The sequence below is a fragment of the Sciurus vulgaris genome, assembly GCF_902686455.1.
Source record: "Sciurus vulgaris genome assembly, chromosome: 8".
NCBI lineage: Eukaryota > Metazoa > Chordata > Mammalia > Rodentia > Sciuridae > Sciurus > Sciurus vulgaris.
Window position 1 is genome coordinate 139787462 of NC_136468.1, and position 23648 is coordinate 139811109.

The 23648-nt window shown below is 40.6% G+C and overlaps 1 protein-coding gene across 7 annotated transcripts in view; it reads left to right on the forward strand.

Annotated features, from left to right (window-relative positions):
- The window catches only part of TAOK3 (TAO kinase 3), a 210843-nt gene that overhangs the window by 166140 nt on the left and 21055 nt on the right, over positions 1 to 23648 (forward strand). For all 7 annotated transcript variants that reach the window (XM_079151550.1, XM_079151548.1, XM_079151553.1 and 4 more), the window contains 4 exons: positions 140 to 307; positions 3106 to 3312; positions 13707 to 13841; positions 22417 to 22653. In XM_079151550.1, coding sequence (XP_079007676.1) covers positions 140 to 307; positions 3106 to 3312; positions 13707 to 13841; positions 22417 to 22653 — 747 coding nt within the window. The remainder of the gene's footprint in view (positions 1 to 139; positions 308 to 3105; positions 3313 to 13706; positions 13842 to 22416; positions 22654 to 23648) is intronic.

Genomic DNA, 23648 nt, shown 5'->3' on the forward strand with positions numbered 1-23648 from the left:
ACCCAGGGCCTTGTGCTTGCATGGCAAGCACTCTATCGACTGAGCTATCTCCCCAACCCCTCTGTTTTAGTTTTATACCAACATCTTGCCCCTAGAACTGTTTCTTCATTACCAGTGTCTTTTTTCTCCTCTCAATCAGCACGACTTTGTTCGACGAGAACGGCCACCACGCGTCCTCATTGACCTCATACAGCGGACAAAAGATGCTGTCCGCGAGCTCGATAACCTACAGTACCGAAAAATGAAAAAGATTCTTTTCCAAGAGACACGAAATGGACCCTTGAACGAGTCCCAGGAGGATGAAGAAGTAGGTTCCATTTATTCCAGTGGGCAAAGTATCTACTATGTGAAAAAGTTCTGGACTGGGCACTGTGAGAAACACTTTTGAGGATAAAAATGCTCCCTTAAGAGACATGCAGGGTTGCAGAAGAGACCATCTTAAAATAGCTCTCATTTAAGACAAAATAAGAAAAGTGCTGTAGAGGTGTATCGCCCCTGCCGTGTGGGGTGGATCAGGTCTGCTGATGGGAATTAATGAAGGTTCCGCCGAGGACGTAATGTGGGTGGGTTTTGACAGATGGGCATAGGCCACCTTAGACTCAGGACAGTGCTGTGCTTTAGGAGAATCATCCTGGCAACCTGGGCTTCACCCTAGATAGCAGTCCTTGCAAAAAGTAGCAAGGGCAGTGACAAATGGGTGGAGGAACATTTTAGAGGTAGATTTGCTAACACATGGCCGCTCATTGAGAGTGACAGCGACAGATGAGGTGTTTAAGGTGACTCTTAAGAATTTGAGCCCAACAGTTTAAGAGGATGTCAGCACCAAGAACAGACAATAAGAACCAGGGAGGAAGAGTAGGTTCAGAATTATTTCAGTGTGGTGCCTATTGATTTAAGGCCCCAGCATCATATGCTGACATAGTATATGCAGAAGGAAGTTTTCAGAGGAGAGGCGACTTCCTGGTTCTCATTCACCTAAGAAGAACTGGTCTAAGGCAAAGGCGATATGGGCAGGACACTTGGGTATACAAACCTAGAGCACAGGAAAGAAGGGAAAGAGGAGCTGGTTGGCATCAAGAGCATTAAATGGTCATGACTCAAGGCTCGAGTGGAGAACGGAAAGAGGACCTGTGTGTCACAGGAAATAAAGGCATTGCAGACCTTCAGAAAGTCTGCAGGTTCCAGGAGGGAGCCATGATGCTGTCAGATGCCAGAGAGGTCAGGTCAGACTAGGGCACATGTTATGGATACATCTGTATAAAATATATGTGATATATATAGATATACGAGCTGGGTTTTACAATTAGGGCATCCCTGGTGATCTTAGTAAAAGCAATTTTGCAGGACCAGGTAGGACATATAGTAGATTAGAAATAAGCGAGAGATGAAAAAAAGTAGAGCCAACACAAGTCAGTCATTTCAGGATCCAGAAGTTTGGTTAAGAAGAAAAGTACAAAGTGGGCAGCACGTGCAGGTCTATGAATGTGGGGAGCCAGGACAGAGGAGCAGGCCTTGGGTGCAGAGGACGTGGGCCAGGACAGAGGCATTGCAGATGAAGGAAGGGAATGCAGTTTAAAAAGTCGGATGGGTCGAAATAAGTGTGTTACTGCAAGAATTAGCCTGGAACAAAAGAAAGGACTCTGCTGGGCATGGTGGTACACACCTGTAATTCCAGCGACTCAGGAGGGTGAGGCAAGAAGGTTGCAAGTTCAAGGCCAGCCTCAGCAACTTTAGGAATACCCTACCTCAAAATAAAAAATATAAAGGGCCGGGGAGGTAACTCAGTAGGCACTTGTCTAGCATTTGTGAGGCCCTAAGTTCAATCCCAGTACTACAAAGAGAGAAAAAAAGAAAGAACTCCTTTTCCTCTAAAACTAAATAAAAAGGAAGGATGGATAGATGGACTTAGCTTTTTAATATATAAAAAAATTAACTTATTTTACCAATAATTATAAAAATGAAACTCAGGAAATGATATTGAACTATACAGCTCTCTTATTTACATACATAGAAATGATCCCCTTTAATTGGGAAAATAAATCTATTAAAAATGTATTATCTATCATATTTTATTACCCTGTGATTCCTTATGTTGCCATGACTAAGTAACAATTCATTAAAGTTATATGTGTACAGTATGGTTCTTTGAAAAGAAAGTTTATTTGTAGCTAAGTTCATTTAATTTCATTATTTAATCTTATATCCAAAGATATTCCACTGTGATAGATAAATTATATATTCAGATTATTTTACCACTTTGCAAATAGTCTTTGGACCAGCAGTGATGAATACCAATGTTATTTAACAGATATATTTAATAAGATCACAGAGGTGAGCACGATAGAACTGCTTAAGGGAGGCAGAATTTAATCACCTGTCTAGGACAGTAGGATTAATATCCCTGCTTAGATATGAAGTTACTCAGTAATGACTTGCCGAGGAACATATTGCTTGTCACATCACTGAAAACTTTCCACTCTACTTCAGATTCAAGTGACCACTGCTGTATTTGCAGATGTCCTGCAGTTCCCTGTTTGATGGCCAGCAGTCTCTCTCTAGCATCATGATGTTCCAAAGATCTCTTACAGACCTGGGGTGATCCTGCATAGCAATCTGATGACATGATAATTTTGTATGACAGGGGAACACCCAGGGATGGAAGCGTTTGGAATCTTCCAACCCATGTCTAGAACAGCCCTTGGGGAAAGCATAGAAGTAAATTTGAGATATCTGAAAAGATGACATGGTGCATACCTGTTATCCCAGCAACTCAGGAGGCTGAAGCAGGAGGATTGAAAGTTTGAGGCCAGCCCCAGCAACTTAGCAAGACGCTTTCTCAAAGTAAAATACAAAAAGGGTTGGGGATGTAACTAAGTGGTAAAGCATCTCTGGGTTCAGTCCCCTGTACCTATCCCTCCCCCCCAAAAAAGATACGTGACAATGGTGGGGGATTAATGGAACCACTACACAAAGTGTTTACCTTCGTAGACTGGCAGAAAAGCAAGCTGCCATTGCAAGACTGAACGTGCTTCAGAGCTTAGTCAGTGGATTGGCACTTTGTCTACAGTTTTTTTTTTTTTTAACTCTGGTGCCCCATTTTTATAGGACAGCGAACATGGGACCAGCCTGAACAGGGAAGTGGACAGTTTGGGCAGCAACCACTCCATCCCAAGCATGTCGGTGAGCACAGGCAGCCAGAGCAGCAGTGTGAACAGCATGCAGGAGGTCATGGATGAGAGCAGCTCTGAACTTGTCATGATGCACGACGACGAAAGCACAGTGAATTCCAGCTCCTCTGTTGTGCACAAGAAGGTGGGTTTCATGGGAGTGTTTATTGCACTGGGCTTTATCGATCACGGCCAGAGTGACTCAGACACTTGGCTTCCAGGTGGGGCAGTTCCCTTTTGCATCTGAAATGTGGGACTCAACCTAGCACTTGACAGTTTTCTTAGAGTGAAAGGATAATGAAGGACCGTGGGGGCTCTATCTCTGCCTAGTTCTGCATCTTCCTCTCTTGTTGCTCTGCTGTCTACCACCATCAATAAATAAAGGACAACAAATCCATGAATCTTCATGTCAACAAATCCAGTGTGTCTGTCTCTAAGCCAGAAACCTTCATGCTGCATACCTTCAAAGCTTTCCAGGTGTGACCTGCTGGTGGTGCCTCATGCCTTTTGTTTTAAAAATGGTTCTACGCTTCTGCTTCTTGGATTTTGTTATTTATATTTCTAAGCCTAGTTCCCTGCCAGCTTAAGTATTCAGATTTTTGAATGACTATTTCTGATTTTATTTTGGTTTACATTTCCAATTAAATAGTTTCCTTCCATACAAGTCTTTCCTAAGTTGCCTTTTATTTGGGGTTGTAGGGGTACCAGGGACTGAACTCAGGGGCACTCGACCACTGAGCCACATCCCCAGCCCTTTTGTATTTTATTTAGCAACAGGGTCTCACTGAGTTGCTTAGTGCCTCACCACTGCCGAGACTGGCTTTGAATTCGAGATCCTCCTGCCTCAGCCTCCTGAGCCACTGGGATTACATGCTTGTGCCACCGCACCCAGCTTAAGTTGACTTTCTTTATGAACAAATATTTTTTAAATTTAAGCATCTTTTGAAGCAGCTTCTGTATAGTGAGTATTTTATAGAATTGTCAATAATTATCTGTAGGAATTTTCCAAAAGTGTTTTGGCAGACTTTTTAGGTAAGCAGTCTATAGCATGGGATTATAGAAAAGGATCCCTTATATTTTTTTTTGTTAGGTATATGTGAGGAAAGTATATACTTGTTTAATGAATTGTAGTGATCACATTCTAATTCCATGAAAAAACAGGTTTGATATTATTTTTTAACTTATTCTTCTCTCATTCATGCTTTTTCTTGGGAGTAAAAGGAAACTGAATGGAAGAGTGTGGCGGGCAGGAGTATGCCTGGCATGAATGGTGGAGGGATGCATGTTTATTTTCTACAACTGATCATCTTACTCACAGATACAGGTGGGAACCTCTTCTGTGTGCAAGGAACCACGGTAGACCCTTCATATGTGGGGAAAATAAAACAGACCTGGTGTCTTCTTGGAGCTTGTCATCTGTGGGGGAGATAAAACAAGTAATCACAGGAAGAACTATGTTCTTAAGAAATTTACTCCAGGTAAAAGTAGGACTTAATCTAGAGGGAAACGTTAGAAAGCCTGCCTGACAATAAAATTTAAAATTTAATCTGGACCTTCAAAGACAAGGAGAAGCTTACTAGCTTAGGGTAAGACCCTGGGCCATCAGAAAGCAGCAAGTAGAAAGGCCCTGAGGCAAAAGGAGCACCTTGTGTTCCAGGAAGACGGGGAAGGCCAGATTCAAGTCTGGGGTGTTGAATGGACAGCAAGTGGGGGAGATAGCAGGACCCATATTATCAGGGAGCCATGGAAGTGTAAGGAAAGAAGTGATGTCAGAAGTACAGAAAGCCACTAGGCTCAGCATCGCCAGCTGTCCGCATTGAACATGGGCAAGTGATCCTGTATTTGAAGAGTAGAAAAGCTTTTGCGGGTCTCTGTTTTGGGGAGGAGCCATCCTGGGTACTTACAGATCTGGCTTTCTCCTTTCTATTACCTGTGGGGCTCCAAGGGTACAGGGAGCAAAAGAAGGGCAGTTGGAATATATCTTTTTACTCCAGAACCTCTCAGAAATTGGAAAAAGATATCACTGGTGTAGTCGACAAGAAAGAAGACCCTGACCTAGAACTCTGGGGGTTTTGATTTTAATTTTGGTGTGCTATTGTAGAGCTACCTTGTGCTAATGCAGCTCTTTCAATACTTTTCTCTCTCTGGTGTGATCACTGAATAAGAATAGGTCTAATTTGTAATTGGAGATAGTACATAGTCACATTTGATGCACACATATACACTCCAAAATATGGTCAGAAAGACTTATATAATGTATTTCTATTTAACTATCAAATATTTTTTAAAAAATTAGCAGAAGGGAATCAAAACACAGTTGCAAATAAAAGGTCAAATGAGTTAATTTCCAAACACAAGTGGGCTAGAAAAATAGTCAATATAATATATGAAAATTTAATGTTAAATGTGCTTTCTCTGCATGGTATCTATTTAGTCACACTACCTGAACTTTTAAAAATATAATATTTAAAAACAATATAAATACAAAATTATTCAGAAAGTTTTTATTTATTTATCTACTCAAGTTCCTAAAATTTGGGAACATAAATAGGATCTTAAACTCATTAGAAAATTAAGACTTGTTCTGCATGATTTCAAAGGTCCCTTCCAGATCTAGAATTCTGTGCTTCTCTATCCTATAATCCTGAAAGAAGCAGTTCTCACCTACACCTCAGCCAGGACAAGTCGACTTTGTTCTCTTCCATTATCTACTTGGAGTCTATTAAGATTTCCCTTGAAAGGAGGGGTCTAGAAGCCACTGGCCCAAATCAGACCCTTCTCCACACAAATGGATGGCAGCTACACTATGTCACATGTAGGTGTGGAGAACACTTGTGTTCTAGGTTGGAGTCTCCAGGAAGAAGAACTGAGACAGCGTAACCCTGCTGGATTTTCTTTAAATTAGGAAGTTTCCCTCAGAGAGATAAGAGTCCTATGTTTTCTGTCATATGTGAAAGGTAGAGAAAAAAAGGGGGGAAAGGTGCATAGGGGACCTCACAAAAGTAGAAAGGAAATCAGTAGAGTAGAGGAAGGGGAAGTGATGGGGAACAAAGTTGTTACACTGTATGTATGAACAAATATGTGACAACAGATTTCACCATTTTGTGTAATTATGCTGTGCCAATTGAAGAAAAAGTAGGAGCCAGGCACAGTAGCACACACCTGTAATCCTAGCAACTTGGGAGCTTGAGGTAGGAGGATTGCAAGTTCAAGGCCAGCCTGGGCAACTTAGCAAGACCCTACCTCAGGATAAAAAATAAAAAGCTGGAGATGTGGCCCAGTGATAGAGCACCCTGGGTTCAATTCCCAGCACCACAAAGATAAATACAGATGGAAGTTCCAGGCTGGTGGGGCGGCTCAGTGGTAGAGCACTTGCCTAGCATGTGTGAGCCACTGGATTCGATCCTCTGCACCACATAAAAATAAGTAAATAAAATAAAGGTATTGTGTCCATCTATAACTACATATATATATTTTAAAAATTGGAAGTTCCTTTGGATGAACATCTTTGGGAGGGAGAAGGATGCAGCATCAGCAGAGGAGTGGAGCTGAGACGCAGGGCCACTGGAAGCCTCAGCCTGCCCCACAGAGAGCACTAGTGGGCTTTAACACGGCCCCTCGGATCCCCACTGACTGGAGAAATGGCCAGGTCTAGATGCCCCAGCCTCCATCAGTCATTGTACATGGGCTACTGGAAAGGGTGTGACCTTGGGCAAGTCTGCTCCGCAGCTGAGATGATACCTAAGGGAGCTGATGACCTAAGACAATTGCCAACAGCACTCCCATGCAGTTGTAGCAGAAAGTTCTTCCTTCAGGGAGTCTGGACAGTGCATATCTGAGTCTATTCAAGTTTCTGACCACAAAAAAAGTTTGTTTTTTGTTTGTTTGTTTGTTTGTTTGTTTGGTCCAGAGGTTTGAATCCAAGGGTGCTCTACCACTGAGCTACATCCCTAGCCCTTTTTTAATTTCTAAATTTTGAGACAGGGTCTTGCTAAGTGGCTAAGCTGACCTTGAATTTGCAATCCTCCTGTCTCAGCCTCCAAAGTGACTGGGATTACAGGTATCTGCCACTGTGTCTGGCCACCAAGATTATTTTAGAAAGAAATCAAGCAATATAATTTTTCAAAACATTTACCAGTTTTTCCTGGGTTCATGTCCAAAGTCTTAGAAAAGCCAAAATATTATTAAATTGTCATACAATAAGCAATGTTCTAACCATGATCTCATTATCCTATTTTATTTTTAACGCCACATATAAAATTATATTATTACTAATTTGTTTATTATCTCATGGCTAGAATGTAAACTCTATTAGTCAAGGACTATGCCTACCTTGTTCAGCACTGTATCCTCAGTACCTAGAATAGTGCTTGCTGTAGTATAGACACTCAGTAAATAATTGTAGAATGAATGAATGGATGGATGGATTAATTACCAAATACTAACCATCTTGCCAATCTGGTTCTGGAACATTATGGATTAAAGGGTTAAATAGTCTTAAGTATGATCTCTACGAAAGAGTTGAGTAGAATTTATCCAATAATAATTCCCAAGACAATAAGAATGTGCTTAATGAATACCAAAATATAAGAATAAGGGTGAGGAATTTTTGTTCCTCTGATTGTTGTAATCAAGCAGGTGTAACCCAAGTTAGTCAGTCATAGATCTGAAACAGATTACCATTTTATGCAATAAGTAAACTGACCTGGTGGTACTAGGAATTGAACCCAGGGGTTCTCAACCACTGAGCTACATCCCCAGCAATTTTTTTTTCTTTTTTAATTTTGAGACAGGTACTCACTAAATTGCTTAGGGCCTCACTAAGTAGCTGAGGGGCCTTGAATTTGGCAGTACTCCTCCTATCCCATTCCCATTGCTGGGATTACAGACCTGCACTGTAGTGCCCAGCTAGTAAACTGACTTTCAAAGACTGTGTATAACTAGTGGCTGTTAACTTGCAGCTGATTGTTCTGCATCAGAATACAGATGCCCTGATTTAGCAAGACAGTCTGCTGTCAAGCCCCAGCCCCAATTTAAAATGGGAAGCTGAAAATTTTCCTTTAGCATCAGAATTTCAAGATACATCTTTCTCTCTAGTCCTCAATTCTACTCTTGTCTTTCCCAGCCCCTACAGAGAACCTAAACTAATCTTTGTGAGCAAAACTGATTTGATTATGCCTAAAAGCATATTCTGACAAAACAAACTTTTAAGTACTTATTCTTCTTCCCCTCGCTAGTTTTCAGTAGCAGAAAATGCCTCCTGTCCCTGAACTGGTAGCTCCTCAGATCCCTCTTTTCACCTGCCACCCAGTACTCTATCACACAGAAGGCATTCAATACGTGTCCCATGAACTCTGGTGCTGGTGCTGGTGGTAATATAGTTGCTCAGGGCATGTTTAAGCTGCTGAGGCTGGCTTCAGACTTGGGATCCTCCTGCCCCAGCCTCCCAAGTCCCTGGGCTCACAGTTGCATGCCACTACCCCAGGCCAAAGGTAGTCACTTACAGTACACAACTTTATACCTCAAATCTTGATTCTTCATAAGTGACTCCAGAGCAAACTTCAAATCCAGTTTAGTTTCTTTGCCGTCATCTCACCTGCTTCTGAGTCTCCTGCCTGCTGCTTAAAATCATTATGTATATAGCAGTAACGAACAATCCTTAACATTGTCCTTCATGATAAAATCTATTTTTTTTTTTAATTTTGTCAATTAAAAGGCGTACTTAGAGACTGGGATGTCATCCAGTACTGGAGCACCTGCCACCCATGAGGCCCTGAGTTCCATCACCAGCATTACCAAAACACAAACAAAAAAAACCACAGGTGTGCTTGCATTTTGTGGAAGTCTGAAAGTGCTACCTTTGTGTGCTCTTCCCTTCTATCTGTGCAGATCATAAGAAATTAATATCTTAAAAACATGGTTCTTCAATCACTGCTGTTTTAGGTCTGACTAAATTCTAACACGATGGTCCTTTTTTTTTTAATAGGAATTACTTATGGAAAATATTTTTTAATCATTCTTTTCAGTTGTTTCTCTCCAATTCTTTAAAAAAAAAAAAAACAGCTTTCACCATTTTTGTGGGAGGAAAAAAAAAAAAAGAAGTGTCCTGGGGGGATAGGATACGCTGCTTTAATTTTCACTTGCTCTGGTGGCCTCTCCTGTTATTTTGCTGAAAGGAGAGGCCACTTTTTTGACTCTTCAGCTCACCTTTGGCAAAGTAGAAGTAATTGAACACGTGAAGGTCCAGAGCAGCCACCCCTCCCTGTGGTCACATCTTCCCTCCCTGACTAGCCCTGAGTCCTGATAACTACCTGCTTCAACCATCACTAATAATTTTGAAATGGAGAAAACAAAGGAGAGCTGGTGGGTCTACCAGTCCCTTCTACGCAGCGTGAAAAGTGTGGAAGTCTATAGAAGCCTTTACATCATGGGATAAAAGCCATCTTTAGACACACACACACATCCCTATCCTGGAAAGGTGTGTGTGTGTGTGTGTAACTATTTTACGACTTTCTTAGAGTACAGAGTGGCAGGTTTTATGAAATACAAGTTTGAATTCTGTTAAATAATCCAAGAGAAAATGTCATTTTAGCAAAAATCTCCTCAAAACTATATTCTGAGCTTGTTTATTCAGCAAACATTTACTGAATACCTACTAAGTATCAAGCGCTGTGCCAGGTGCTGGGGAGGCTGAGATTTTTTTCAAATCACATTTGCTCTGCCTTCAAAAAGCCCACGCTCTCTGCACAGGCAGACCAGTAAGTATGATGAGCATCGTGGTAAAGATAGACCCAGAACACACGGGAATCCAGAGAACCGGCTTCCCGGGCGAGTTCCGGTTAGTGGAAACTCTAGGCAGGGGACTGAGCCGCGAATCTGCATGTCAGATATGTGCTGTCAGGAGCTTAGCGGAACTTCTGAATGAAAGCAGAACCCCTGGTCCAGTCTGTGTAGGACAGTGTATGTCTCCTAGTTCATATATTTCACTGTGTTGTATAATATTCTTTTCACTAAAAAGATTTTGAACAAGCATTTCAACATTTTCTTCAATCTGTGGAAATTTGTTTTTTACAATGGAAGAGTGTTGTGAATTTATCAGGTTAGCACACATTTACTTAAAGCAAGTCCCTAATCATATTGGAAATTCAAGGAACTATCTTGTTGGTTCCTGGATGGTAATGTTTTAAGGATGAATTATAACCAAGCCATGTATTTGATCTTGGTAAAGTAGAACATGGTATTTGTTCTTCATCTTCAAAGCTGATGTTGGCCCTTTCCTCTTCATTGGCAAATAATCTGCATATACTGCCTAACCGCATAAAATAGCACATTGATCCTTTCCATTATTAATCTGACAATGTGTGCAGTTCAGAGCTAAACACAGTGTCACACACCTATAAACCCAGCTCCTCTGGAGGCTGAGGCAAGAGGATTCAAGTCTAAGGCCAGCCTGGGCAACTTAATGAAGTTTTGTCTCAAAATTTAAAAATATAAGACATAGTGCTAAGGCGATAGCTCAGTGGTGGAGCACCACTGGGTTCAATCTGCAGTACAAAAAAAAAAAAATTGTACCGTTTGGAAATTCTGGGAGCTGAGTACAGTGGTCATTTTCAGAGACACTGTTGCTTATGGAGCAATATAACAGACAGTATGCCCAATATTTGATTTGTTTGAGCTTCCTTCTCAAATCACATTCCTCTCTTTTTAAAATTGCTTCCTTACATTATCTTTAGAATGTTGAATGTATTTTATACAGTGAAATTGAGTATTTTTACAAATCTATTACCTGAGGCTGGGGATGTAGCTCAGTGGCAAAGCAAGTACAAGGCCCTGAATTTGATCCCAGCAATCAGCACACACACACACACACACACACACACATTTTCTAATGACTTGAAATGGATATCTACTGTTAGGCTAAAATGTTACTCCATTTCATTGTCTCTTGTATAATATTTGAGGACTTTTAAATTCTGTTAGAAAATTACCCTGGAAAACTAAGAATTCTTTTATAAAAGAAAAAAGATTAGGAGGAAGCAAAGAATTTTACCATTCTCATTAATTATGATATTTAAAGTAGATTAAAATTTTGGACCTATTCTTCAAACTATATTCTAAAATAGCATTATTTGTAAAATATATCTTAGTGAGTAATTTAATTACCCATGTGTCAACTAAAACAAGGTGATTTTGAATTTTAACTTTTCCACTATATTCCAATTTCTTTATGTTTCATGAACTTAGAAAATATAGCATAACTTTTAATTTAATTTAAGCAGGGTCCTAACCTCAAAATATTGATTTTTATCAGAATTGAAACAAACTAATCAATTTATACTTATTTGGTCACAAGTCTTCTTTTGATCTGATATGTAAGTGAAGTGGATTCTATTGTCACTAGTTTATCTTCATAAACCAAGTTTTTACAGTGTGAAACTTAACTGCTGCTACAAATTCGAGGTCTCCCTCATAATCAGTGTGTTTAATAAGTTAGCCAACTAACAGTCACCAAAACTATGACTTGTTAAGGGGTTGTGTATCAAACCACAGGCCTCTGCCTCCTCTCTTTCTTGTGACTGCTGGCATTTAAAGCTGTGTGCTTTTCTGTGGCTGTCATATTAAGTAAGTTCGATTTTGGACATAAATATGATTTATGAATAAATGTACAGTAATGAAATGGCAGCAGATCCCAGGGCCTTCCTCTTTAGAACCTTAAACCTGGTTCATGAATCCCAATCACATACCTCATTCCCTGTGAAATGATTTCAGATTTCCCGGAAGTAATACAGAGTAATTTTAACTGACCCCCTCAAGCACTTTCTTGTAAGTTTCCATTTTTAACCTATTGTGCATGGTCTGGTAGAACTTCTGCAATGATGGAAACGTTCTATATTGGTGCTGCCCAATCTGGTGGCCACTAACTCAGGCTACTGAATGCTTGAAACGTAGCTGGTCTCACTTAGGAACTGAATTTTATGCTTTATTTCATTTTAATTAATTTTAAATTAATTTAATTAATTTTAATTAAAATAGCCACATGTGGCTAGTGGCTATCTCTTTGAATAGCACAGCTATAGAACATCCCACAATGACAAGTTTATTAAATATCTCTTCATTTTTTAAGTATAATACATAAATGAAAGAAATTGTCTAAAAGTAGATGTAATGGTAGATACCTTCCCAATATATCAAAACATTTTAAATTTATAAAAGGAAAAAGAAAATCAATCCAGTGATAAGTTTAATCTAGAACTCGGCTTTTACATAAAAATCTGGGTGTACAATTTCATTTCCTCTGAGAAATCTATGTGTTTTGGCTTTTCAAATTTTTAGACAATAATAAAATTTTGTATTTTCTAAGCTTCTTTAGTTCCTGTTTTCTGAAGAAGGAAAGGGCGATTATTAAAAATTTCGAGTAATAGTGTGCAAAATGCAAAACTGACTTGGCAAATGGTTTCTTCTGAAACCCTAAGGAAGTAAGGAATGAATTTCTCCTTCCCCATCTTGAACATGTTGCCATTTAAAAATCCCCCACAGTTGTACATGGTTTTGAACTGTAAATTACTAGAGTACCTTTTTTTTCCTGAGGGTCAGAGCTACTCGCTGACTGACCACTTCATCTTTTATAGAGAGGAGCATTGTCCTTTGAAAGCATTTTCCCCTTTAAAAGTCATTTCAGTTGCATTTAAGAAACATCCATTATTATCCTTCCAGGGAATGTGATTTTTCACTGGGCGTTAGAATAAGATTAATCATCTTTGCCTATCAAGAAGCACAGACTTGATTAAATCAGACAAGGACATTAAATTCCAGCTTTACTCACTCTGGTGACATACTGATGCTGAGTTGAGGGAGAATTTGTGAAAGTATCATTTGGCTGAAATTGTACGCCTGTCTCTTTAAATCTAAAAAAAATCCTTTCAGAAGCTGTAGAGAGAAGGTGCTAGAACTGTGTACGATCATGACTGGAAAGCAGGATCCCTCAGTGACTGCCGAATCTTCCCAGCACAAGATAGAGAGGCAGTTCGGCACACGCCTCCACTGGTTCTAGGCAGAACGATGATCCTACCGACCAGATCTCAAATAAAATCAAACTGAGAACGCAGATCTTTCAAGGGAATGAGGCGGAGGCTCGCTTTTATGTTAAAAGCCACCAGCATCCTCCTTGCTAGACATGGACATGACATTTTTAAAGGAATTATTTGGTTACAGCGTTTTAAGCAAACTGTTCTGAGAAGTCTGTACATTGCATTGTTTTTTCTATTCTTTTTTTCTTTTGCATATATGTAATTCTGGAGGTAAAGAAAAAGCCTGCCAGGGATTCAGAAGGCATCCCACTAGCGATCAGCTGACATTCCTAACTGAAGGCTGCAATGTGTTGCTTATTCATTTTGTACCGTGGGAGCTGCGGGGACTAGCAGAGAGCTAAACTATGCATTTCAAACAGCAGTGCTTGTGCAGAAAGAGGGCTGAGAGAGAGGCAGCCGGCGAGGAAAGAGCACAGCTGGACTTTCTCCTTGTTTTCATCCATTTCTGCAGGATCATGTATTCATAAGGGATGAGGCGGGCCACGGCGATCCCAGGCCTGAGCCGCGGCCTACCCAGTCAGTTCAGAGCCAGGCCCTCCACTACCGGAACAGAGAGCGCTTCGCCACGATCAAATCAGCATCTTTGGTAAGCAAACACCCCTCTACCCACCTTCCCTTCCTTCCCCTCCTCCCCGTCTGGCAGCCTCTCGCCCTCCCTGAGCCTCTCTCGGCTTCATGGATGGAAGGAAGGGAGTCAAGAATGTTTTCTCTCTCCTAATAATTTTATTCATTTTAGAAAAAAATCTGTTGGCATAGCAACCTGATATCAGATATTTTAGCATTGTCTATGGCATGGGGAAAAAAAACCTTTGTGTGTGTGTGTGTGTGTGTGTGTGTGTGTGTGTGTGTGTGGTGTGTGTGTTTGTATATGCTGTATATGCAAAATATAAGGCCTTTGAGATGAGTTGTTAGCCTGTTTAATTTTTTAAAAGCTCTGTCTTTTCATTGAAATAAATAATGCTAAAAATGTTTTTAAGGGTATTGATGTATGTGCATGGCAGGGCACTGTGCTTTTTGTATATTGCATGTGTGTCTATAATGTACACACAGACACATCAAAAGATAAAAGACAATTTTTAAAAATATATGGTTGCTGGCCGATGTCTGTAATTGGAGAAAAATCAGATACTTGCTACCCAGGGATGGATTGCTGGTTCGTTCTGGTTCATTCATTTATTTATTGCAACAATGGTAGTGGCTGCACTTCCCCATTTAACCCCTGAAGAATTTCCGGCACCAATAAAGCTAGAAGGGCTTTGTAGGGGAGGATAGGGCTGATCGTGGAAGAAAAGGAGCTGTAGGATTCTTCAGCATTTTTACTATTGCAAATGTGATTGCTGGATGCCCTTGTAGTAGCAAAAGGGGTGTGTGCTGGAAGAGTTAGTTTTCATGCCTCCTCCCCTTGGCCCCCCACGCGTGCGCGTGCGCGCTCACACTCACACACACACACTCAGACACACACACACACAGATATCGTTTCATCCTTGGCATTCTAAACTCTCTTTAATCTTTTCCTCCTTCATCACACTTCTCAGCCAAAAAATTATTGAAATATTAGTTGTTTTGCCCAAATTGATGTTAGAGGTCACATGGGCAGAAAGAGTTAGTATACACTGCTTGGCTATTACATTTAGAACCTATGATGACATCATCGGAGGCCGACCCAGAAATGATCATTTTTCTTGTCCTATTTTTCAAACCTGGTCTCTACTTTTATTTCTCAAGTCTTCCAAGGTTCTGATTATCTTTGAAATTTAGGATGGATTATACTCTTTAAAAACCCAAATATAAGGAAAATGGAAGTTAAACCACCTACCTATTGCTTATGCCTGCTGCTGTCTAAAAGCAAGCAATTTAATTTAGACTGCTTATAAATAATCCCACTCTTAAGTTCCTTTATGGAGAAGTTTCTTGTAAGGTCTTTGAAAGGTAATTTTTCATTTTAAAGGAATGCTCTGCTATGTAATGGAGATCTTAAAATGTCCACTATGTAGTTGCTAATGATTGTGAAGCACCCAGAAATGTGCTTTTGAGTCTAAATAAAGCATCATGGGATTATTAAATAATAATTATCTTCCTGCCATGATGTCTGACAAAAGAATGCATATGGTATTTGAGGGAACTATTGCTACTTACCACAGACTGGAGAGACTTGTATCTTTACCCAGACCTGCTCATGTAGAAGTGAGAGGAGGGACGGTGAGCAAACACCCAGCATCAGGGCACCATGAGCAGGTTGACGGGCAGTGGACATTACACCAGGTGGCACCCCCCTCCGGGACAGGTTCTCCTTTTCCCACGTGCCACACCCTCATTCCCACATCATATATTCATGACTCTCCTCCCTCCCTGGAAGCTACTACTACAGTCATGCCAGAATAACCTCACGCTGGCATCTCTGAACTCACCCAGGGACACTCTGTGTGTGCATCAGCCATCACAGTCTTCCTCTCTGTGGAAGATAAAAGCCACTTCCCCACCAGGCCACTTCAGGCCAGGGGCAGAGTCCTCAGGAACCCTTTGGAATCCTACGGGCTTCATAACCCACATCCAGGGAGCTACCCAGCTCCATGTCTTGGATGGAGTTTTGATTTGCTAAAGGGCCCCTGCCCTCATGTAAGTTAAAAACAGAATAGCTGATGGGCCATTGCTTTCGCCACAGAAGCAAGTGTTCCTGTGGCCACCCTGTGATGCCGCGGGAGTCATGATAGGGATAGATGAAAGTTCAGCAGGGCTCAGTGGCATTTGTATCTAGTCATTTTGAGGAAGAAACATAAATTAATGGAAGGGAATAGTGGTGTGGGGTTGTAGGGTTCCACGTGTCACTTTGGATAATCTGACTATTGGTGTGGCTATTTTAATGTCTGTTATCAGGAATACCACTCTACTACCCTGTATAGTATTTTACAGTTTCCTTCCAAAAGATGTAGATAAGCCAGGACACTGAAATATCATAAAGAAATACTTTGTTTTTAAAAAATGTCATGAATCCTCTTGTGTTTTCATGGATCCCATCTCAAGTGAAAAGGACTAAAATGGCATAAATAACTTAGAAGTAAGAGCAAGATCACGGGGAAATGAAGGTCCAGTGTGATGAATGATCAGGTTGTCGTCGAAGCCTTGCCTCACGCCTCGTAGTTGGTAGCAATACTGTATGGATTAATTTGGGTTTTACTCTTTCTTTATTCTCTTCTAGTAGAGGTTCTGTCAAGCCACAGGGAGTTCCAAAAGCAAAAAGAATTTAGAAGTTAGTTTTTTAGTTATGAGGAACAAATTATGAGAATGTGTTTTACATTGACTTGCAAATTAATTTAAAAATACTGTTCCTAAAATTTGTTTTAGAAAGCTACCTCTTCAACATAAGCCCCAAAGATGCCTACCTTCACGGTGTCTCCCCTCGTTAGTACTTTCTTATTGTGCTTTTGAATGAGTTTATTCACAAGTGTATGAAGTCCATGAGTGACAAGCTCACACTGCTGTCTGTTTTTACTCTTTGGGCACCTTACAACTGAGATTTGGGGGTTATCATGCACTGCTGTACACTTTGACTTATAACAAAGGACAAGGAAGGACCACCAACCTGGAAAGCAGAGGAAACTTTAAAATAGTAATTTTTTTATTATAATCTTCAAAAGGCAGAGAGATTGTTAGCCTTACTATGAGAGTTTGAAAAAGAAGGACATTTCATGCCATAATTTTACATTTTATCTTTCCTTTTCCTTCTATGAGAAAGTTCATATTAAGCTGATTTGTTATCTGGAGAAAAGAGCTGTTTATATAGTTCTTCAGGATCACAATTCTGTCTCCTTGGCCCTTTGAGATGTACCTTCCTTAAATTTTCATTGTTGGTGAATGGAGATCCTAATGTTCTAATTATATTAATGACCCATGAGAATGTTTTCAGTTCTTGCTATGTCTGATGCCATCTCTTCTTAAAATGTTGTAGTGCCCTGGGTCCCTGGAAGTTTCCATAGTAGATGTTAATGTAATGGACACCAAGACCATATAGGTCTACCAGACAGTTGAGTTGTTGGCCTTATAAAGGAATTCCCAGTGGACCACAGTGGTCTCCCTGTGCAGGTGTGATAGAACACGTTAGGGAGAGCCTCGTAAGAGGCTCAGCTCTTATCAGGAAGTTCCCAGAGAAGCATAGAGAAATGATTATTGTTCAGTCCAGGCAAATTCTTTTACTTGACTTTATTAGATTCTGAGAGGGGGTACACATTTGGAGTTTTCAAAATATAGCCTAGTTATTCAAATAATTGTGAAATTGGATATTTGAATGCATTTGATACATAAGAATACAAATATTAGAGCTGCCACAGTAAATGCTACTGTTTCACCTCTCACGAGCCCACTTTTGTTTTTAAATACTTGAAACTGTGTTCTCTTCCTGGATGATGTGCCAGAGGATGCTTGGGAAAATATTGCATATCTCCCTCCTTATTCTTGAATTCTCGACTCTGAGGTCACTGCTGATACCATTTTTCACTGTGCCAGCCCACATGGTCAGGGTCTCTCAATAAACATGTGCTGAATGAATGAATGAGGCCTCTTACCGCCCAGCTGTCCAATGAGAATTTGGATTTTAAAGCATGCATTGCTAAGTTATTCGTATAATATCCTCTATTACAAGGCAGAATAGCCTGGTATCAGTCATTCCTTTCAGTAAGAACTTAAAGCACCCTTTCCTTAGGTGTTCTAAAGAGGGGAATGTCACATCTCTAATGCCAAAATGTGACTCATTGTATTCTTTTTAAGAACTTGCCATAAATTTCATTTGTGCTAAGTGCTGAGGTGGCCACTTTTATCATATGCATCATTTTGATTCTTACAAATAATTAATCTTATAAATTGGCTTTGATCTCTTAAGAGGGTGACATTATCAGCCACCATGCTCTTGTTTTATGTTCAGTAAGTTGCTTATTAGCCTTCTAGGACAGTGTTTTGTTCATAGTAGGCACGTTCTATGTTTTGTATAAAATGATTTATTTTAGCTCCAAATTTTGCTGGAATCAAGTAAGGTAGCACTGGACAACTATATAAACTTTTTTTTTAAGTTTCAGTCCTCCTTATGGATCATTATTTATCATTTGCTTTTTTTTTTTTAACACATCCCAGGTATATGAAATAGGTAAAAATTAAGATTCAGAAATCATGCAAGGGCTAGGGATATAGATCACTAAGTAGTGTGTGTACTTAGCATGCGTTAAGTCCTGGGTTTGATCCCCAGCCCCCCAAAGAAAAGAAATTACACGTGCTTTTGGTTTTGCTTTTTGTTTTATGGTGTTTGGTGTTTGGTTTTGGTGTTGAGCGTTGAACTCGCCCCACACATGCTGAGCAGGTGCTCTCCACTAGCTGCACCTCTACCCCGGATTTATTCTCAACAGCCCACCGGCTGAGTACGGGGAGAGATTTATTGTTAAACATGTGCTTGCTCTCGGACCCACTTACTCTCATCTGTGTCCCCATCGCCTGGCGTGGTGAGCAGAGGGGTAAGAGTCACACTGCTTAGCCTAGCAGGTGGAGGAGGAACCAACACGCAGTGAACCTTTCCTGTGTGTTGGGACACCTTGCCAGGCACATGAACATGGGTCAACTCATCTGGTCCTCCAACCTGAGGAAGATCATCCTAGTTCCTCTGTACACACAAAGACCTCAAGGGGTCAAGTCATTTGTTCAAGGTCAGTTGCATAAGTGAAGGACCCACTGGGTATTCCATAATGGCACCACCCATTTGTGTTTTCACATGATTGAGGCTACCATTGTGAAACTCTAACTTCTTCCTTTTTTTTTTTTTTTTTTTTTTTTTTTGGTACCGGTAATTGAACTCAGGGGCACTCAACCATCAAGCCACATCCCCAACCCTGTTTTGTATTGTATTTAGAGACAGGGTCTCACTGAGTGGCTTAGGGCCTCACTTTTGCTGAGGCTGGCTTTGAACTCACAATCCTCCTGCCTCAGCCTCCCAAGCCGCTGGAATTACAGGCGTCACCACCGGGCCCGGCACTTTTTCCTATTTCAAGACATTAAAATCATAATTTAGACTTAACCCTCAAACTTGCTCTGACTTTTGGGGGACTGATTCCCTCCATTGCTTCATAACAGAAAATAATCATTCTTTTTCTGCCATGGTAATGTGAATTCCCTCAAGCAATTCAAGAATCATAGGACCTCGGTTAAAATCCTAGGAATCCTAGGCCTTATAAAAATTAAAGAGGCAAATTATATAAATTACATATGAAAGCACTTTGTAAACCATAAAGCATGATAAAATTAATGGCTTTTTTAAAAAAATTCTGTTAACCAAGTAGCATATTGTTTAGATATACAGTGTAAACTTAAAACACATAGGCATACATAATGTAATTAACATATTTTAATATATTTCATGTTAAATTTCACAAATGAAACATCTGGTTATACTTTTATTTAAATTCAACTATCTACCTTGAGCATGGATAAAACCGAGCCTCTCCCAGCGTGCCCAAGAAGACAATTTGCAACTTAGAAAGTTGGGTTTTGATGAATGGAAGGGGGAAGTGATATTCTGGGTTTAAGAAGGTGATTATCCAAATCATGGAAAGGGTCCAAAAGCAAAATGTGTTTCCTGGAATCGATGTACAGTGACAGCGTGGGAGCTTTGTCATTTGACTGTCACGTGCTTATGCCACGTATGATCCGGTGGGCAGTAGAGCCAGTCCTCTTCACAGGACCCACCCACCAGTGAAGCTGGGAAACGTTTCTTGGCTCCATTCTGTTTTATCCCTAGACCCCCTGGTTTAGGGAAATGACCGTCCTGAGACTACCTTACTGGCGGTACACCAGTGCTTGCCACATGTTTTTTTAAATGTGTCATGCCTTAGTTTGTGCCCGGCCTCAGCTTTGGGAGTTCTGTTAAAGAAGGAATACTAAAATAAGAAAAATTGGGATCTGAATGAGCATATCCCATACTTGTTACCTGGGAATAGGTACTACTGTGACATTTACCTGAAATAAATGAATAAAGCGGGGGGTGAGGGTAGTGGACTGAGACAGACATCATCACCCTATGTACATGTATGAGCACATGAATGGTGTGAATCTACATTGTGTACAACCATAAAAATGAAAAGTTGTACCCCATTTGTGTACAATGAATCAAAATGCAGTCTGTAAAAATAAAAATAAATAAATTTTTTAAAATAAATAAAAAATTTGGAAAGGGCTAAATGATATGCTTTCTATTGACTAAAATTATTTTTTCCCTAAAGATGTGTGTCAGGAAGGCAAAACATGAAGGTGTGAAGTTTATGCATACATTCCAAACTACGTCTTTCCTTGCCTTTAACAAGAAGTAAGGCAATTTAAGAAAAAATATACCAACAGGGCTGGAGTGTGGCTCAGTGCTCAGCCTGCTCAAGACCCTGCCTGGGTACCATGCCCAGCACCCCAAAAAATAAATAAATAGGAGCTGGGGAGGTAGCTCAGTTGGTAGAGTGCTTGCCTTGCAAACACAAAGCCCTGGGTTCGATCCCCAGCACCAAAAAAATTAAATAAATAAATAAATAACATGGTATTATGATGACAAAATAAATCATTCATTTTCATTAGAGTATTAAGTGCCTTTTTGGAGTTGTATCCATTTTTTATCTTGAAATGTCTTCTGTTCTTATTCCTTATACTTTAAAAAGGTTTGTCCTTCAGAAAAGAGAAATGAATTTGAACCCTTGTGTTAGTTTCAACTGGAAACATTTCAAAGTTCAGCTAATGTTTAATGGTCTACAGTGATAATACTATCCAGTTACAGAGCAGCACTCTCTTGATAGTAAGGACTCCATCTAGCGTGCAGGGACACCTTCTAAAAAGAGCAGAGAAACAAACTGTTCTTTGTAAAATGCACTTTGACCCATAAACTGAAAATAGTACAGAGCATTAATAGCAGCGTGAAATTTTCCAGTAAAACTTGTTTGAGGTTTAGGTTGAGAAGAAGTAGCTTATATCCATGGGAGTGACTATATCACTTCATGACAAGTGAAACTGAAGGTATAATCCTGTAATTAAATTTTTTATAAAATAGAAAAAATGAGAAGGAAGTGATCTAACAGGAGACCCTAACAGAAAAACAAGGAAGGATGGTAAATTGAAGGAAGGACTAGAGAATCACAGAATGTTCCATAGAAAGAAACAAGAGATTCTAGGGTTTTTGTATTTTCTCTTCAACTTGTTGAATATTTTCTAGATGATAAGTAAGGAGAAGTTACCAGGAAAAGCAGTTATCCAAAAATCATAGAAATGCTTTCTCCTTTGTAAGAGAAAATTATTATAATTTGTTAACATCTCTTGTGGGGAAGAGGAGGAAGGAGACAGACAATTTAAAAGATCTTCCCCCACCCATCTCTGTCTATCTCTCTCCCTCCCCTCCCCTATAAGAATAGGAAGTAAATCATGTTCAGACCATTTTAGAGGTCCTTTTCACCATTAGAGTCATGATCCTAACCAAAAAAAAAAAAAAAAAAAAACAGAAGAAGAAAAACAAAACAAAATAGTACAGTGCTTCTCAGCTGGAGGGGATTTTGCTCCACACAGCACATTTGGCAATATCTGAAGACATTTCTGATTGTCATGACTTGCAAGCTTCCACTGGCTTTGAATGGGTAGAGTCCAGGGATGCTGCTAAATACCCTACTGTGCAGCCCCCACAGCACACAGTTATCCAGCCCATTGTCAGTAGCACCAAGGTTGAGAAATCCTAGTATGGTGGAAACAGCATGTGTCTGGAATCTGACATAATGGCCTGAATCCCAGCTCCCCTCCTTATTAGCTGTGTAACCTTGAGCAGTATACAATTGGCACATCGAAAATGTGCTTAAGCATATATAATTGTCACATCAAAAATATGCTTAAGCATATTTTGACCAAATGAATAAATTACTTCCCTGAAATGTTCAACTTCTTCATCTATAAAATGGGAGCAGTAACAGTATCTCATGAGTGTATAAAATGAATGAGTGCATGCCATGGTTTTGAGGATCAGAGATAACTGTAAGGCACACCCAGCATGGCGCCCCCTACAGACGAGTGTTGGCAAATGGATGGTGCCTCGATAAGTAATACCAGAGGGTTCTATTCTGCCTCTCATGAACCTAGTGACCCGAGTTCTGTTCCCCAACCCAATTCAGGTTACACGGCAGATCCATGAGCATGAGCAGGAGAACGAGTTGCGGGAACAGATGTCAGGTTATAAGCGGATGCGGCGCCAGCACCAGAAGCAGCTGATCGCCCTGGAGAACAAGCTGAAGGCTGAGATGGACGAGCACCGCCTCAAGCTTCAGAAGGAGGTGGAGACGCATGCCAACAACTCGTCCATCGAGCTGGAGAAGCTGGCCAAGAAGCAAGTGGCTATCATAGAAAAGGAGGTCAGTGTGTACATGAGCCATCGTGCCACAGCCGAGTCCTGTCTGTCCCAGTCAGTGGCAGAGCATCAGCAGGGAGCAGGAGCAGCTAACCTGCAGGTTCCCTTCCGGGTGAGGGGGGAATATGCTTGCTGGGAAGGGCAAGGGTGCTACTTAAAATTGTCAATTGGAACTAAAATAGTAACTGAAGATCCATTCGAATATATTCTCACTGGTATCTACCTATTCAAATGTGTACCTCCCTGGTAGCCAGGTACAAATAAAGGGAAGCAAGTTGCCACTCTTCTTCTGGGGACTTGCACGGCACAGGTCTGGTCCTGTACCTGTGTCCCATTCTCTTCAAATGGTCCCATGTGGCTGATGCACTTAGGATGGGCACCCTCCCAGTGGTGGCAAGAAATTATCTCACCAAGATTTGGGTTTTCTAGGAAGCACCTCTCTTCCTTATGAAGATTTTAAGCTAATTTAATGATTTTAATTCATTGCTTTTTGGTAGTGCTAGGGATCAAACCCAGGGCCTCACACATGCTAAATATGCACTACACCACTGAGCTACACCCTTAGCCCCTCTAAGCCAATTTTAAAAACAGACAAAAGGGTAACAGAAGTAGTCAAAATATTACCTTCATACCGGTAAATGTTCCGTACAAGAAGGGTGTCATGTTTGCAGGAAAATGGGCCTAGTAACGCTGAACAAAATTCAGTAGACTGACTTGTCCATGCATGAGCAATGCTAAAACCAGGTCCCCTGCCCTGCTGCACCCCCAAAAAGACTCAGCTGTGGTGGAGAAGCAGGGGTGAACATCTACACCCTGGGAATGGGGCACTGTACACACAGTAATTAAGCTCGCTCTCCACATGGAAGGACTGTTACCCCAACAGCCATCAACCTATGAGGCAGTCTGGCATGAAAAGCTCAGCCCAAGCTGGGGTGATGTTGATTAAGTAAACCAGTCAGATTCTTTCTTGGGAATTTGACTTGGCAAATGTGTGGCGAG